Source organism: Wyeomyia smithii, chromosome 1 (genome assembly GCF_029784165.1).
Source record: "Wyeomyia smithii strain HCP4-BCI-WySm-NY-G18 chromosome 1, ASM2978416v1, whole genome shotgun sequence".
Taxonomy (NCBI): Eukaryota; Metazoa; Arthropoda; class Insecta; order Diptera; family Culicidae; genus Wyeomyia; species Wyeomyia smithii.
This window is the reverse complement of record NC_073694.1, coordinates 92,615,093-92,630,882: the sequence shown is the minus strand read 5'-3', so window position 1 is coordinate 92,630,882 and position 15,790 is coordinate 92,615,093. Positions and strand designations below refer to the sequence as shown.

General features: G+C 37.8%; 1 protein-coding gene across 2 annotated transcripts in view; it reads left to right on the top strand.

Annotated features, from left to right (window-relative positions):
• Nucleotides 1-15,790, top strand: part of LOC129718610 (cell division cycle and apoptosis regulator protein 1-like) — a 398,517-nt gene that overhangs the window by 154,769 nt on the left and 227,958 nt on the right. For both annotated transcript variants that reach the window (XM_055669541.1, XM_055669542.1), the window contains exons 5-6: nucleotides 12,298-12,724; nucleotides 12,963-13,092. In XM_055669541.1, the coding sequence (XP_055525516.1) occupies nucleotides 12,298-12,724; nucleotides 12,963-13,092 (557 nt within the window). The remainder of the gene's footprint in view (nucleotides 1-12,297; nucleotides 12,725-12,962; nucleotides 13,093-15,790) is intronic.

Here is a 15,790-nt window from a genome sequence, read left to right as displayed (position 1 = left end):
TCTATGGCACACCGCCTATACAACATACCGATGGACAGAGAAAATTTTGAAACCGAGAGAAACAGGATACATGAAGCTGCTGAGTTGAATGGGTATGACAAAGACTTCGTAAACAAAATTCTCCGAAAACACCAACGGAAAAAACACAGGCTAAATTGCACAACACTAAAACTGGAAAAAGAAGAACAGCATAAAATCAGCCTTCCATTTTACCCAAAAATAACTAACCCCGTCCAATCCGTACTACAGAAACATGACTTCTATGCTGTTTACAAAAGTAAAAACACTTTGAAAGATCTGTTGTGTAATTCAAAAGACAAAGTACCCCCGGATGAAAAATCAGGTATCTACCAAATCCCCTGCAAAAACTGCTCCGCAGTTTGCATTGGCCAAACACGACGAAAATTCAAAGTGCGACTGCGAGAGCATAAGAATGCAGTTGAAAACGATCGGGCTAATGAATCGAGTGTGGCAGCAACCACCATATCCCAAAACCATGCCATCGACTGGGAAAATGCCAAATTATTAAAAAATGTACGCAAAACATCGAACCTAAACGCATGGGAATCAATGTACATGACCACCTCCGACAACCCATTAATGAATGAGGATGATCCCCCAATACTCTCTTCCCTCTTCCACCTGACGAAGCTGTAACAGTGGTGAAATTGTAATATCTAGGAAACAACAACTACTATGCGCAACTAGTCGGACATCGTCCAGCTGATGGGCAAGATCGCTGCCCGACACCGGTCGACTAAAAAGGTAAATTAAATTCCTTTTTTATGTTTTGTAAGAACAATAAGTGTTGTGTCCTGTCTCTCGTCGCGTTCCGTGAGTGTTATCGGGGTTCTTACGTTGGCACAAACCAATGAATATTGTTCAACCTTATTATTACCCATTTCCTAGTGTTCACACACTTCAGTTTTGAAATTGATTTTAAATTGATATTATTAGTTTCTTTCAGGCTTCAATACAATTTTATTGCTACTTAGAAACAATTTTTGCCTTTTTGAACTAAATAAGAAGATTGTTTTGTTTTTTTCTGAATCCGCGTTCTAAATTTCAGAATTTTCAACAAAAATCTATTTGAAATTCTAGATTTAAATCAATTTAATTTTATTGCTACTTAGAAACAATTTTTGCCTTTTTGAACTAAATAAGAAGATTGGTTTATGTTTTCTGATTACGCGTTCTACATTTCAAAATTTTCAACAAAAATCTATTTAAAAAAATTGAATTTATTACTTTTATAATATCATTGAATTCTTTTCATATTTATGGTGCTTATCTGGCTTTAAATTAAAATCTGATTGCTGACTTTTATCGAGAACTTTAGAAACATTTGAACATATCTTTTATCTTTTTATAGTCTCTGTAATCGTTTCATGGCAATTGTGAGCTGAATTATGAACAACTGTGTGTATTTCTGTCGTTCAAAATATTTTTTCCGTTTTCTTAAGGATCTCTTGAGGCTCAATTATTGTCTTGACAATATAGAAAGGACTAATTTGATACCATTGTCATCCTCACATGGTATTGTTCCAGGTTTTTTTAGGCAAATGATTTCCGCAATGGCCCTTATAGTTTTGCCTTTTTTATTTGAAAAATATGTCTTTCTGATTTTAGAGGAGTATGCAAGCAATTTGAGAAAAAACAAAGACAGGCTCTGCATTTTAAGCCTTTAGAATACTATTCAATAAACTTTGAATTGAATTTTAAATTATTTTCGTTGCATCTGGTTTTTGAAACGCAAACTCTTTAAAATCAATTTCTGAAATTTCTGACCTCAAGACATTTTCTCAAGCGGATTCAAGCTTAACCGATTACCGGTGGAGAAAAATCAGTTTTTACCTCAAACAATGAACTTTAAACTCTTATTACCAATCAACTATATGCATAATTAACATAAACTGTATTGCATATTAAGCATCAATCTATTCTCTAACGATGCTGAATAGTTTCCTCGTGTAAATTTTCAAGTATAAATGTTGAACTCAAATCAAAGTTTGAATGTCAGGTAATGCCATATGGCATCATACACCGGGAATGGGTTAGGTTACGATTTTTTTATTCTTGCTTATTTTCTGATGGTCTATTTCTGCCACTATTATGTCAATCACCGACACCCGGGGAGGCGACTTCAACTAGAATCTTAATTAACGATCTGTTGATTAACGGACCGGTGCCAACGGCTTCACTTTCCCATACGATAGAAGAACCCAGAGATTTTTCGCCTCAGAAAATCTCCGGAGGATTGAATCTAGATCAGTTTTGGTTGATTGTGAGTGAATAACGTCACCACACAACCATCGACACCTATGGCGTTGGGATTCGAACCCAGATCCAGCGTGGTTGGTGGAGGCATTACTTGTTTCAGGTTTAGAATATTTTTTTATCATAGTTTAGTTTTTGCCTATTTCAAGTTAACATATAAAATTTTATTGGAATCATTCTTGACTTCTCTGGCCTTCAAAATATTTTTTAGTAATTTGAAGTTTTTACCTTTCCTGGGCTTTGTAGGTTTTTGTTGGCGATTTGTAACCCAAAATTCAAATCTTGTTTCTTTTTAAAGAGTATTTTTACCTCAATTGTGAAGAATTCGGTACATAACTTTGAAACAAACTCAGCCATAAATGACATTAGACGTTGATCCTGTAAAGTGGTGGTTGTTTTGATGTTTGATCGCCACTTACTGTTGAAGCCCTAATCAGTGCGAATGAGAAGGGAGACAAATTAGAGAAAAACATCGCAGCCAACTGTTAGTGTACAGAACAATTGCGGGACTAGCGCTAGGATCCTATTGACTCTAACGGTCGTCTCTTTTAGCCGAGATTCTAACGAATGACGACTGGCTTGTTACTCCAGTACCTTACCTCGAGACCAACTAAATGGTTCCTTGAGCCTTCCAGTGTTTGTGAGATGGCAGAAAATGTATAGTGCGTTGACCTAATACAACAGATCCCAAGCATGTGTAAATGAAAAATAATGTTAACAATGGACATGATAAATTTCCCGGTTTTCCCGGTTCAGTTTCGAATTCCCGGCTTTTTCCCGGTTTTCAAGGTTTTCCCGTTTCACTGACCACCTTGAATTAAGCACAAACTCAGAACAAGTTGTGCGAGTCTATCAGTTGTTCACTAGTTTCGAAGTGATAGCATTGAAATAGTGATTGAAATAGCAGAAAACATGTAACAATCAATGTCTTTCTAATTTAATAAGAACCATGTGATCAATTCAGGCATATATTACAGGTTAGAAAGGCGAACAAGGCTATATGGGTTGACTTTTAATAAAAGCAGCGAAGAAACCCAAAAGGGATGAAAAACTTGCTGCGTTCAATGACCTAAATTAAATAATTTTTTTTTTCACCGAAAATGTCCGGGGTCCGGAAAGCATTACCTGGTCCGTTCCGAAGTCCGGATGGCTTCGTTCCGGTTCGGTCCGGAAAAAAAATCGGACTTTGAAGGTTCCGGTCCGATCGGACTTCAGACCGGACCCTACCCGGTCCGATGTCGAACACTAATTTTAAGTGAAGAAAATAATAGGTGTAAAGTAAACTATACATCGTGACGTGACTGTTAATACAATTTGCTTATTGAAAAATATTGATTCACGATTTTCTGTAAGTGGAAACAGTAAGTCTGTACTTATAAACTAATATTTCATAAGTTGGGCTCATAATAAATCTTTCCCATGTGAAAGGAGTTTTTCTGGTAGTATGAGCAAGGTATTTACAATCAATGATATTTAAAACTATCCGGAACCGCCTGACGCCTCTTTTTTACGAATTTCGCTACTCGGCAGTCATTCCTAGAACTGGTTTCCTGTCCACACTCGTTTTTCTGATTTCTTTTGGCATTCAACAGATTTTTCAACTATGTTATGTGAGCAGTCGATGGTTTCTAATATTTTTTTTAAGTTTCAGCTTGTTACAAATTTTGCTACTGCTTGATTTCGCAGAGTCAGCAGCACGGCTAGCCACTAATTGCCCCAGTAAACAGGCACAAAATAACCACACATACAATATACCCGCGGACAACTCACTTCGGCAAACATCTCACAAGCAATAAATAACTTACAGTTCGTTCCTGTCGATCCTGTCCATCGCCGCATTACACGGCCGTCATGCCGAGGCCTTGCCAGCCAGGTATAGCTAGCTGGTTGAATAGGTCCTGCCGATTTTGCTCTTCAACTGGAGCTCTATCACACGCATTCGCTCACGTGACAGATTGTCTGAATCACTGCAGTTTTCTGTTCTGGAACGGATACGTATCGATCAGGACTTGCAACATCGAACGGTAAAAGGATTTGTTCACTCTTAAACGAGACGATTCGTGATTCAAACATTATTCACTGCCAACGCGGGAGGGAAGCAATTTCAATCAGCTGCCTCAAACACGTATTCACTTTGGAGGTTAACTTTTCGCCGATTGCCAATGACTCACTGGTCGCCCCGAACATTCGCGCCTGTTCCGGAACGTATTCGTATGGATCGGAACTTGTGACATCGGTCGGTAAAACCACTTTTTTTTTAATGGGGGGAGTTTGTAATGATTTATTATGTATACTAAAATATCTATTCAGAATTAGTATTGTGTGTTCTGCCACAAATGGTGACATTTCAGCACTATTATATATATTTGTACGCTTTTTAGTATTATTGAATGTTATTAGCTTTCGCAGTTAAGATAATGTAATTGTAGGAAAATTATTAAACCTACTTGTCAAGAAAAAAAAAAGGAATAGAAGGAATAAAACGAAACTTAAAATAAACTCAAAATAAACTTAAAACTATCTTACTGACTATAAAGTGAGCTAATCGTTGCAATTGAGGATTGCAACGATTTTTGTCGGAATTTGTTGATGATTTGGCTTGACATATTTTCTAATGTTTCTACATTAGTGAGCCTATGTAGCTCGTTCGTGCTAAACCAGGGAGGACGCTTCAAAATCATTTTCAAAAGTTTATTCTGAATCCTTTGAAGTGTCTTCTTCCCGGTTGCACAACAACTTGTCCAGATGGGAACTGCATATAACATTGCTGGTCTAAATATTTGTTTGTAAATTAACAGTTTATTCTTGAGACAAAGTCTAGAATTCCTGTTGATAAGAGGATATAAACATTTGATATACTTATTGCACTTTGACTGGATATTTTCAATGTGCTCCTTGAAAGTAAGATTCTTATCATAAATTAGCCCTAAGTATTTAACTTGATCAGACCAATTTAAGACCACACCGTTCATCTTAATAACGTGGTTATGGGTGGGTTTGAGAAATGAAACTCTTGGCTTATGAGGAAAAATAATTAACTGTGTTTTTGAAGCATTAGGGGAAATCTTCCATTTTTGTAAGTATGAAGAAAATATATCTAAACTTTTTTTGTAGCCGACTGCATATAACACGAAGGCTTTTTCCTTTTGCGGAAATGCTTGTATCGTCACAAAACAGAGATTTCTCACAACCTGGTGGTAAATCAGGAAGATCAGAAGTAAAAATGTTATATAAGATTGGGCCCAAGATACTCCCCTGAGGCACACCAGCTCTAACAGGCAATCTATTAGATTTACCATTTAGATAGTTAACCTGGAGAGTGCGGTCAGTTAAATAACTTTGTATCATTTTTGTGAGGTAAAGCGGAAAACTGAAATTTGACATTTTAGCTATTAAACCTTTATGCCAAACACTGTCGAATGCCTTTTCTATATCTAGAAGAGCAGCTCCAGTCGAATAGCCTTCAGATTTATTAGTTCGAATCATATTTGTTACTCTAAGTAACTGATGAGTAGTGGAATGCCCATGGCGAAAACCAAACTGCTCATTTGCAAAAATTGAGTTCTCATTAATATGTGTTATCATTCTATTCAGAATTATTCTTTCAAAAAGTTTGCTAATAGAGGAAAGTAAACTAATTGGTCGATAACTTGATGCCTCAGCTGGATTCTTTTCGGGTTTTAAAATTGGAGTGACTTTGGCATTTTTCCATTTCGTAGGAAAATGTGCTAGTGCAAAGCATCTGTTAAAAATTTTTACCAAGAAATTTGAAGAGTTTTCGGGAAGTCTTTTGATGAGGATATAGAAAATCCCATCATCTCCTGGTGCTTTCATGTTTTTGAATTTTTTGAGAATGGTTCGCACCTCATTCAAGTTTGTCTCATATACCTCTTCGGAAAGAAATTCTTGGGTGGTGATCTGAACATACTTTTGGTTTACTTCATTTTCAATAGGACTTACTACGTTCAAATTGGAGTTATGAACACTCTCAAACTGCTGAGCAAGTTTTTGAGATTTTTGTTCATTCGTTAGAAAAATGCAATCACCATCTTTAAGGACTGGAATGGGCTTCGAGGGTTTCTTAAGAACCTTCGAAAGCTTCCAGAAAGGTTTTGAATAAGGTTTTAGTTGTTCAACTTCTCTCATGAAATTCTCATTTCGCAAGAGAGTGAATCTATGTTTAATTTCCTTTTGTAATTCTTGAAAAATAATTTTCAAAGCAGGATCACGAGATCTTTGGTATTGACGTCTCCGTATGTTCTTCAAACGTATAAGAAGTTGAAGTTCACTGTCAATAATTGGTGCATTAAATTTCACTCTTGCCTTAGGAACTGATAAATTCCGGGCATTGAGTATTAAGCTGCTAAAATTTTCTAATGCTCTGTCAATGTCAGCACTATTTTGTAAAATAATATCATCATTCAATTTTTCCTCGATCGTAGAACGATATCTATCCCAATTAGTCTTGTGATAATTTAACACAGATCTAGTGGGATTTAAAATAGTTTCATGGGAAATAGAAAATGTTATGGGAAGATGATCAGAATCAAAGTCAGCAGGAGTTAATAAATCACTGCATGAATGGCTTTGATTTGTTAGTACCAAATCAATTGTAGATGGATTCCTAATAGAAGAATAACATGTAGGACCATTTGGAAATAAAACTGAATAAAATCCAGCCGAGCAATCATTAAACAATATTTTTCCATTGGAATTGCTTTGAGCATTATTCCAAGATCGATGTTTCGCATTAAAATCACCGATGATTAAAAATTTTGATTTATTTCTTGTGAGTTTTTGCAAATCTCCCTTGAAATAATTTTTTCGCTCACCAGTGCATTGAAAAGGCAAATACACTGCGGCTATAAATAAAATGCCAATACTTGTTTCAATTTCAATTCCCAAACTCTCGATAACTTTGGTTTCAAGATAAGTAAAACCCGATGATTTATTCGACGGTGGATAACTATTGCAACTCCACCACCGGCAACATCAATTCTATCAAACCTATGAACTATAAAATTTGGGTTCTCTTTTGGTTTAATATTTGGCTTTAAAAGCGTTTCAGTCACAACTGCAATATGCACATCGTGGACTGTTAAAAAATTTAAAAATTCATCCTCTTTCGCTTTTAAAGAGCGAGCATTCCAATTTAGAAAATTTACAGCATTATTTAAATCATTGCTGAATTTCAATTTCATAACAATATTAGTTGTAAATTTTATACCTTCTTGAACAGCCTCGTACATCGAGTTACAGTTCAACAAAACGGACATTAGCTGCAGCATGGATTGTTGTAGGTATTCAATCTTTTCAGGAGTTGGACTACCTTAATCAATACTGGCTGACTTTTCAGCACCAAACACGAACGGTTTGTTACTGTTTGAATTTGAAATATTACCTGAAAGGACACTGGCATATGAACAGCCTGGTGTTGCCTGAACAGGATTATTTTTCTGAAATTTGTCATCTGAATTTAAATTATTACCTACAGACACACCTGCTAATGAAAGTGCTGGTGATGCCTGAACAGTACTGGAAGTCTTTTGATAACCCACATTGACAACAGGTTGTTTAGAATTCCTACGTTGTCTAGAAGCAATAATTTTTGGCCTTACAGGACAATTAAAGAAATTAGATTTGTGATTTCCCCCACAATTTACACATTTGAAACTATTAGTGATCTCTTTCACGGGGCAGATATCTTTCGTGTGACTAGTGTCACCACAAATCATACATTTTGCAGCCATATGGCAGTTTCGAGTTCCATGACCATAGGCTTGACAATTCCGACATTGCGTAAGATTATGGATTCCTCCATGTCTCTTGAAATTTTCCCACTTTATTCGCACGTTGAATAAAACACGTGCTTTTTCCAAACATTTTAAATTATGTACTTTGGTACGATCAAAATGTACTAAGTAATTTTCCTGGTGTATTCCATTTTGAAAAATTTTGGCATTTGCCTTTCGTTTCATCAAAATTACATGGTTGGGGGCAAAACCAAGTGATTTTTACAAACAATCTTTGAGTTCATCAATACTTTGATCATTTGAGAGACCTTTCAACACAGCCTTAAACGGTCTCTCGTTTTTGGCATCAAAAGAGTAAAATTTATACATCCTTTCAGTCAAATACTGTAAAAGATGTTTATGGCCATCAAAAGATTCGGCCAAAATACGAATTTCGCCTTGGCGACCAATTTGAAAATTAACTTTCACATTCGATAGAAATGATGAAAGTTCTGATCGAAATGCTTTATAGTTTGCTACAAATACCACAATAGGTGGAACTTTAACCTACTTCATAACGGCTTTATGCTCAGTATGAGAAGTTTGGAATTCTAGATCCCCAACAGAAGAAAGAATATCATACCTGTTAGTCGAAATTTCAGTGTCACTTGGAGGAGATGCCTCACGTTTCCTTGATGCCGCATCAAAGCGAGCTTTTTTATTTTTTCCAGGCATAACTGGACAACTTCACTACACTTTCACTTCACTATAGAATTTGAGTAGAAATATTTCGAACCAAATTAATTGACTAAACACTCGTTAACTTTAAAAACAAATTTATAACTTTGCCTTTCAACAGGTAGTCTTTTAAAAAGATTGCCTGTTGAAAGCCAAAAACAAAATTCTAATATCTCTCGGTAGTCTAAGACTTAGCCTCGAGCTGTTGGTAAAATGCGACCGTACTGTAGGACAGTTCAAGTCGGTAAAACCACTTGTTCACTCTTGTACGAGACGATCCGCAATTCCGAACTTGGCTTCCTGCCAACACGAGGTGGAAGCAATTCCACATAACTGTCTGTCAATGGCGGTCTATACAAAACGCGCGTGACTCACCAGCACTTCTATGTGCTTCTGCACGCCACGACGACCGAACTAGAGGTGGGCAATCCGCTCACGAACTGATCTAAAGAGCTGGTTCTTCAAAGTGAGCGAGTGATCTATCACTCTTTTTTAAAGAGCGGTAACTCACCCCTTACTTCAAGCAAAAAGCTAAAGCTGATTTTGTTGATCAGACACCGCAAGCGAGAGCCATATGAATGTTTTACACCCCAAGCGTAAAGCGGCGTGCGACACTTCAATAGAACTCCCAGAAAATAGCTGCCGCCGGCTGCCTGCTCCCCTATGCATTACCATCCACCAGCCGCAGGAATAAAAAATAAAATCTACTTGCCACTGTTCACACACAGCACACGGGCTGGTGCCGGGACGCACAAGAAAAGTGGAACGAAAAGAGCGAAAGAACTGGTTCACTGATCTTTTGAATCTATGCAGACAATCCGCTCCCGAGCTGATCAGAAAATCAGTTCTTTAAAAGATCGAAATCTTCTGATCGCGAGCGGATTGCCTGCGAGCTGAACAAAAGAGCCATCGGACGAAGCAGTTCTTTTTAGAGAGAAATATTTCACTCTTTCAATGAACTGAGTCTTTTGATGACCCTGCGAACGGATTGCCAGAAGATGAGTGAATCAGTTCTTTCGTTCCACATCCATTCGTGTGCGTACTCGGCGTTAGTCAACCCCTGTACCTGTGTATGGACTGTTGCAAGTTGTTTTTTGCATGCTCTTGCGGCTGGCTGGGTGATGGTAAATGCAGGTTATGCATATCAGGGCAGACGTTTGGTGGCAGCTTATTTCTGGGAGTTCTATTGTAGTTTTGCGCGACTTTGCGCTTGGAAAATCGGGTGTAAAGCTTTCACATGGCTCTCGCTTACAGTGTCTGTTAATTAGTTTTACTGATAAAAACCAAAAATTGTGTATGAACGAAAAGAGCGAGTGAGCTGTTAAAAAGAACTAGTTCATCTTAGTGAGCGGAACCGCTCTGATCCGCTCACTATAAAGAACCATTTTTCCCACCTCTAGACCGAACCAGAAGAGAGAATTTTTGCTTTCTTCGAATTTCTATTTTTCACTGTCATTATTGCTGTCATCGTTTTTTGCGATCCCCTTTCATCGAGTGTTCCTTGTGGCGGAGTTAACGAAAATGTGTTTTTTGGCATTATTGATAGATGCCATCCGCAAATGACGTAGAGTCTAACATTTAATTTATCTCACACTTAAATTTGGCTCGTAAAGTAACGTAATGAGCTACCATAATTCTTAAACGTAACAACCTTCATTTTGTAGTTTTTGATCAGTCGTTTTGTATCAAGGCTGAATTGTTTATTGCGACCCTTTACCGGTAAGCAAAAAATTATAAACCCAACGTATGAAATATAGACTGTTCCAAAAATTATAAATACATCTTCTTTCTTGAATAAAACAAAAAATACAGGATTTTTCGGGTCATTTTATTCTGAAATATAGATAATAATTGTTTTCTTTCCAGTTTCAATTCAAGTTGGGATTATTTTTCGTAGGATACGCGAGTTCTCTAACTTTTCTCTTAACACTACTCATAAGCTTTTGTGTTCTCAGACCATTTTTACCACTTTAAGCCAATCTTTTTTAAATTTTTCAACATTGTCCGCTGGTTTGACATATTTCCTCAGCTTTGCCTTGGTCAAAGCCCAAAAAGTTTCAATAGGGAGAATTTCAGGGCAGTTTGGAGGATTCATCTCCTTTGGGACACATGTGACATTATTTGTTTTATACCACCCTAGTGCATCCTTAGAGTATCGGGCCAAAAGATTGGAGGATTGTTATGCTGCTTAACCATGGGTAACAACCTTTCCTGCAAACACTTTTTCACGTAAATTTTACCATTCATTGTGTCATTCGTAATGAATGGACGAGATATTTTCCCACATTCACAAATGTCCTGCCACGCCATTACCTTCTTGCCGAATTTTTCGATGTAAATGGCTTTCACTGGTCCAGGGACATCCTTTCCCTTCGGTGATGTATGAAATTGCGGTCCTGGCAGAGTCTTATAGTCCAGTTTTATGTAGGTTTCGTCATCCATGATAACACACCCCATTTTTTTGGTCAGAGGTTTGTCATAAGGCTTTCGAGCTCTCGTATTCACAGATTCAGCTTGTTTTGGATTTCGTTTTGGCTGCTTCTGCTTCCGACGGGGCTGCAGACCCATTCTTCCCTTGGCACGCATAACGTTACTCGCCGAGGTTCCAAGCTTTCTCGCCACATCTCGTACTGATACTAAAGGATGCCGCTTGTAGTATTCCTTAACCTTTTTGTCCATTGTGGGATCAACAGGCCCGGGTTTTCTACCACGTCTTGAGGCATCAGTAAATGTGCACTCTTCACAATACTTCCGCAATGCGGTTTGAACTGCTCCGACACTTATGCCTTCTTCTCTGGCTAATTTTCTTATAGAAAGACCACTCACGGTGCCCCATTTGTGCACAATTCGCTTTCTTTGCTCGGGAGAAAGGCCACGCATTTTCAAAATTTCGCACTAAATGTTAGAAAAAATGACAGCATCTGTTTTTTTTTTTTGGATGTAAACAACAGGACGCAGCCAACGTTGAATACTGCACGTTATTTGAAATGACGGTTGATCGTAAGTGAATTTATAATTATCGGAACGGTCTATATTAGTTTATCAGTGCAGACTTACTGCTTTTCACATTCACAGATAATCGCAAATCAACATTCTTAACAAGCTTATTGTATTAACAGTCACGTCACGTTGTGTAGTATACTTAACACCTATTATTTTTTTCGCTTAAAATATTGGTCAATAGGATTTTATTTTTCGCTCACGAACAAAATGCCATGAATTTTGGCAGATAGTAATTGTCTATTCATTGCCCATAATGTAAGCAATCTTACACAGACTTTACGTTCAGAAATGCCTCATACATGACAGGTTAAATGCAGACGACTTTATGAGCTATGCTCACACCTATTATTTTTCCTACCACTGTATCATTTTTATTTTCGGGATATGGGATATGGTAATGAATAATACACGTGTAGTTCTCATCTTTTTCATTCTTATTTTGGATTCGAGGTCTAGAGAAAAAAATTATTATTCAAGCAAATCTTATTGAAACCTACTTACGTTTGAATTATAATCTGAAATAAACTACTACTATATACCAACACAGGTACCGTTTTGTGGAGCTCTATTATCGCCGTTCAGAAACTTACCACAAGGGTCATTTGATTCCTTCACGTATCGAAACTGTGGTTATATTTCTACCTGATGTACGATCCTGCTTACCAACGCATCCGGAGTGGGATGAGCTGCATCTTAATTACAAGTCACATTTGGAACGTATTATTGATATTCAGTGTACCGATAGTCCACATGCGACTAATTCTTCATCGGCAGAAATAGCTACATCAGCAGTATCACAAACTTTCCATGGAACCGGCGAAATACTTGCATCTACTAATCATGACAATCCAGAAGGTGCTTCTTTTGACAGTTCTACCGAAGCGGCTAAGTCCAGCGAAATGGATACCAACGAGTCAGTCGGATTGATAAAAGTGAACGAAAACACAACGGCTGCAGCTCCAGATAACGAAAAGGCACATTTTTTATTTTTTTGTTTGAAACTTCCCTTTTTACAAGCATTTTGAATATTTTTAAACAAACTTGGATAATTTCTATGAATCAAAACGATTCACTAAACACATACTAAACAAGATCGTGTTTTTAAATTTTTATGCATAGAATCAAACACTCTTGATCGTATGTGTAGCACACCTGAGATTATCTTAGTTTTTTTAATTCAATTATATTTCACTTATTGATATGCGCTTTCAGGATAAATCTTTTGTAGCGGATGTTGAGACTCTAGGAAAATCAAAAAATAATATCACATCAGCTGATATTAGAAAAATGAATGTTGCCGATTTAAAGGCTGAGTTACAGACGAGAAAACTATCGACAGATGGTAAGTATTATTACAAATATTTGATTGTTTTGTTTTGGGGCTTTTTTGTTAGGGAATTAGATGATGTGATGATGTGAACTTTTGTAATATATCCCAGTCAATTGCTACATGTCCCCTTACAGAATACAATGACCTGACCACCTTTGTTGAGTGATCAGGTACCTGCACCGACATGCACCTAGTCAGGTAATATATGGTTCATGAAGCCAATCACCTTTTCAGGATTCAAAGACCAAATCTCTTTGGGCTGTAAACAGCCATTGCGTAGCAACCTTGATCTGCATTAAATTATTGAACCACAACGGCACAGCAGAAGTTCCGATGTCTCGCTTTCCATATTACAAAAGCGATAGATATCATCCTGAATCCGGCACATGTTTAAATGATATCTACTTGGACAATTCCCCGTTACTAGGCCGACGTATGTACAAAAGGCTCTTTTTTTAGATCTAAGAGCTTTTCTGAATAATTTACGTTTCGTGTTATAAATCCTTTAGATTGGAAACACTTTTTGGCTTCTGTTATAGCAATGCACGTAACTCATTGAACTTTATCTAGCTTTGTTCTAGCGTTAGACTAACGAAGCGTAGGACAGCTTTGGACGTATAATCGATGTGAATATCCACATCACCACATCACCAGATTTGTCCTCAAGCCCCAGCGGCCTTCAAGTCCGCTTTTCGAATGCGTTTTTTGATTCTACCGATCAATTGTTCTCAATTCGTTGATCTCCAGGTATTTTTGCACCGAGGGAACTCAAAATCCCAAAGAAATCTTAGGTTGGGCGACACTGAGGTGGATTAGTTGGGTTGCGTATTTGGGGTACCAATGGAGTCAAATGGCTGTTCAGAAACGTTTGTGTTTTTTGACGTGCTGTTATGATGTTATCTCTGACCAAAATACATACTTTTCATCCTTATGGTGTTTTGGAAGAAATGGAATCAATATTGTTCAAACATTCGTTCTAGTATATATTTTGATTGATAGCCTTGAACCATGATTTGTCAAAAGGAAAAAGTCCATTTCCGTCCACTACTCTGGCCGGTCTTCCTTCCTGGCGGATTATAGTTGAGGTTCGCAGGAAGCCATACATAATAGAAACCGGAATATTTTCACTTTCAAACTAGTTTACCAAGAACTATTTGCCAAAATTGTTGTGCAGTTCATAGCGAACTGTAAAATGCACTTGCGGAATGCTCGTTGTTTGGACGCCATTTTTAACCGAACTGAGCATGCATAAACAAAACAAAAAAAAGCATAAAGAGGAAATATAGAGCTTTCATATACATATTGTCATTCTGCTCTGAGCGTGTTTGTTGTGGAGTAGAAGAGCCCTAAAAATCAAGATTTTCAGTTGTCATTCGTTAGTCAAGATGTGCATTCTAGTTCAGCTTAGCATCAAGAATAAATCCTAGGCATTTAACCTGTTGACTAAATGAAATTTCTACTCCTCCAAGCTTGAGAGTTTTTAGATTGTATTTCCTCTTTCTAGTAAGTTAATGTTGAGACCAGTGCTGCAAATTTTTGACACTGCAAAAAAAAAAAATTACGAGAACCGCATCTTCACTGTCTCAAGTTAAAATGACCTTCAGCGGCAGCGGTGTCAATTTTTAATGAAAGTCCGGTAATTGAATGAAATGAGATTTCTTTTTTTTTTTCTTCATCTATAATTTATTTGACACGGCACAAATACAATTTAATGTTTAACGGCGCCAATTATATCTGGTAGCTTACTTTCTAAAGTATCTTAATAACTAAAAGCAAATTTTTTATCCTCGCTGCCGACTACGAGCTGAAACTAAATCTAACTTAAAGCTAGAATGTTTTGCATTAAAAGCACTGATTTGTTGTTTGATGGTTTTCCATCGCCATAGGTAAGCAGCATATTGAATATGTTCCGCTGCTGGGCCAAGATATTACGGACTGGCATATTGGGTTGTCTCCCTCGGGACCTGAGAGTATCGTGCGGGTCTAGTTGCTGTTTCCGGATCCGGGGTCTTAACGTGTTCTTGTCGTTTGGTTGGATGTAGGCGGAAGGGAATAGGAATAAACTGGGGCGTGGATGGATTTCAGGAAAACGTATACAAGGGACATGTAGGATAGGTCACGGCTCGCCAAGACATCACGAACAGGAACAGCCGGCTGCCTACTTTCGGCCTGCAGGGAAGCTATTAATTTAGACCTGGCGTCACGGTGTACAGGGCATGACCGAACCACATGCTCTATGTCGTGATAACCCTCACCACAGGCACAGATACCACTTTCCCCGAGCCCAACACGAAGGAGATGCGCGTCAAATCTATAGTGATTGGACATAAGCCGGGACATCACGCAAATGAAATCCCGACCTACATCCAACCCCTTGAACCACGGGTTCGTCGATACTTTGGGGATTATGGAATGTAACCACCTTCCCAATTCCCCTCTGGTCCAAGCATTTTGCCAACTGATGATCGTATTCTGACGTACAAGTGCGAAAAATTCATTGAAAGCAATTGGTCTTTCATAAATATCACCGTTTGTTGCGCCCACCTTAGCCAAAGAGTCCGCTTTCTCATTGCCCGGTATCGAGCAGTGAGAAGGGACCCACGCTAAGGTAATCTGAAACGATTTTTCGGATAAAGCACTCAGATGTTCCCGTATTTTCCCCAGGAAATACGGAGAGTGCTTAACATCTTTCATCGATTGGAGAGCCTCA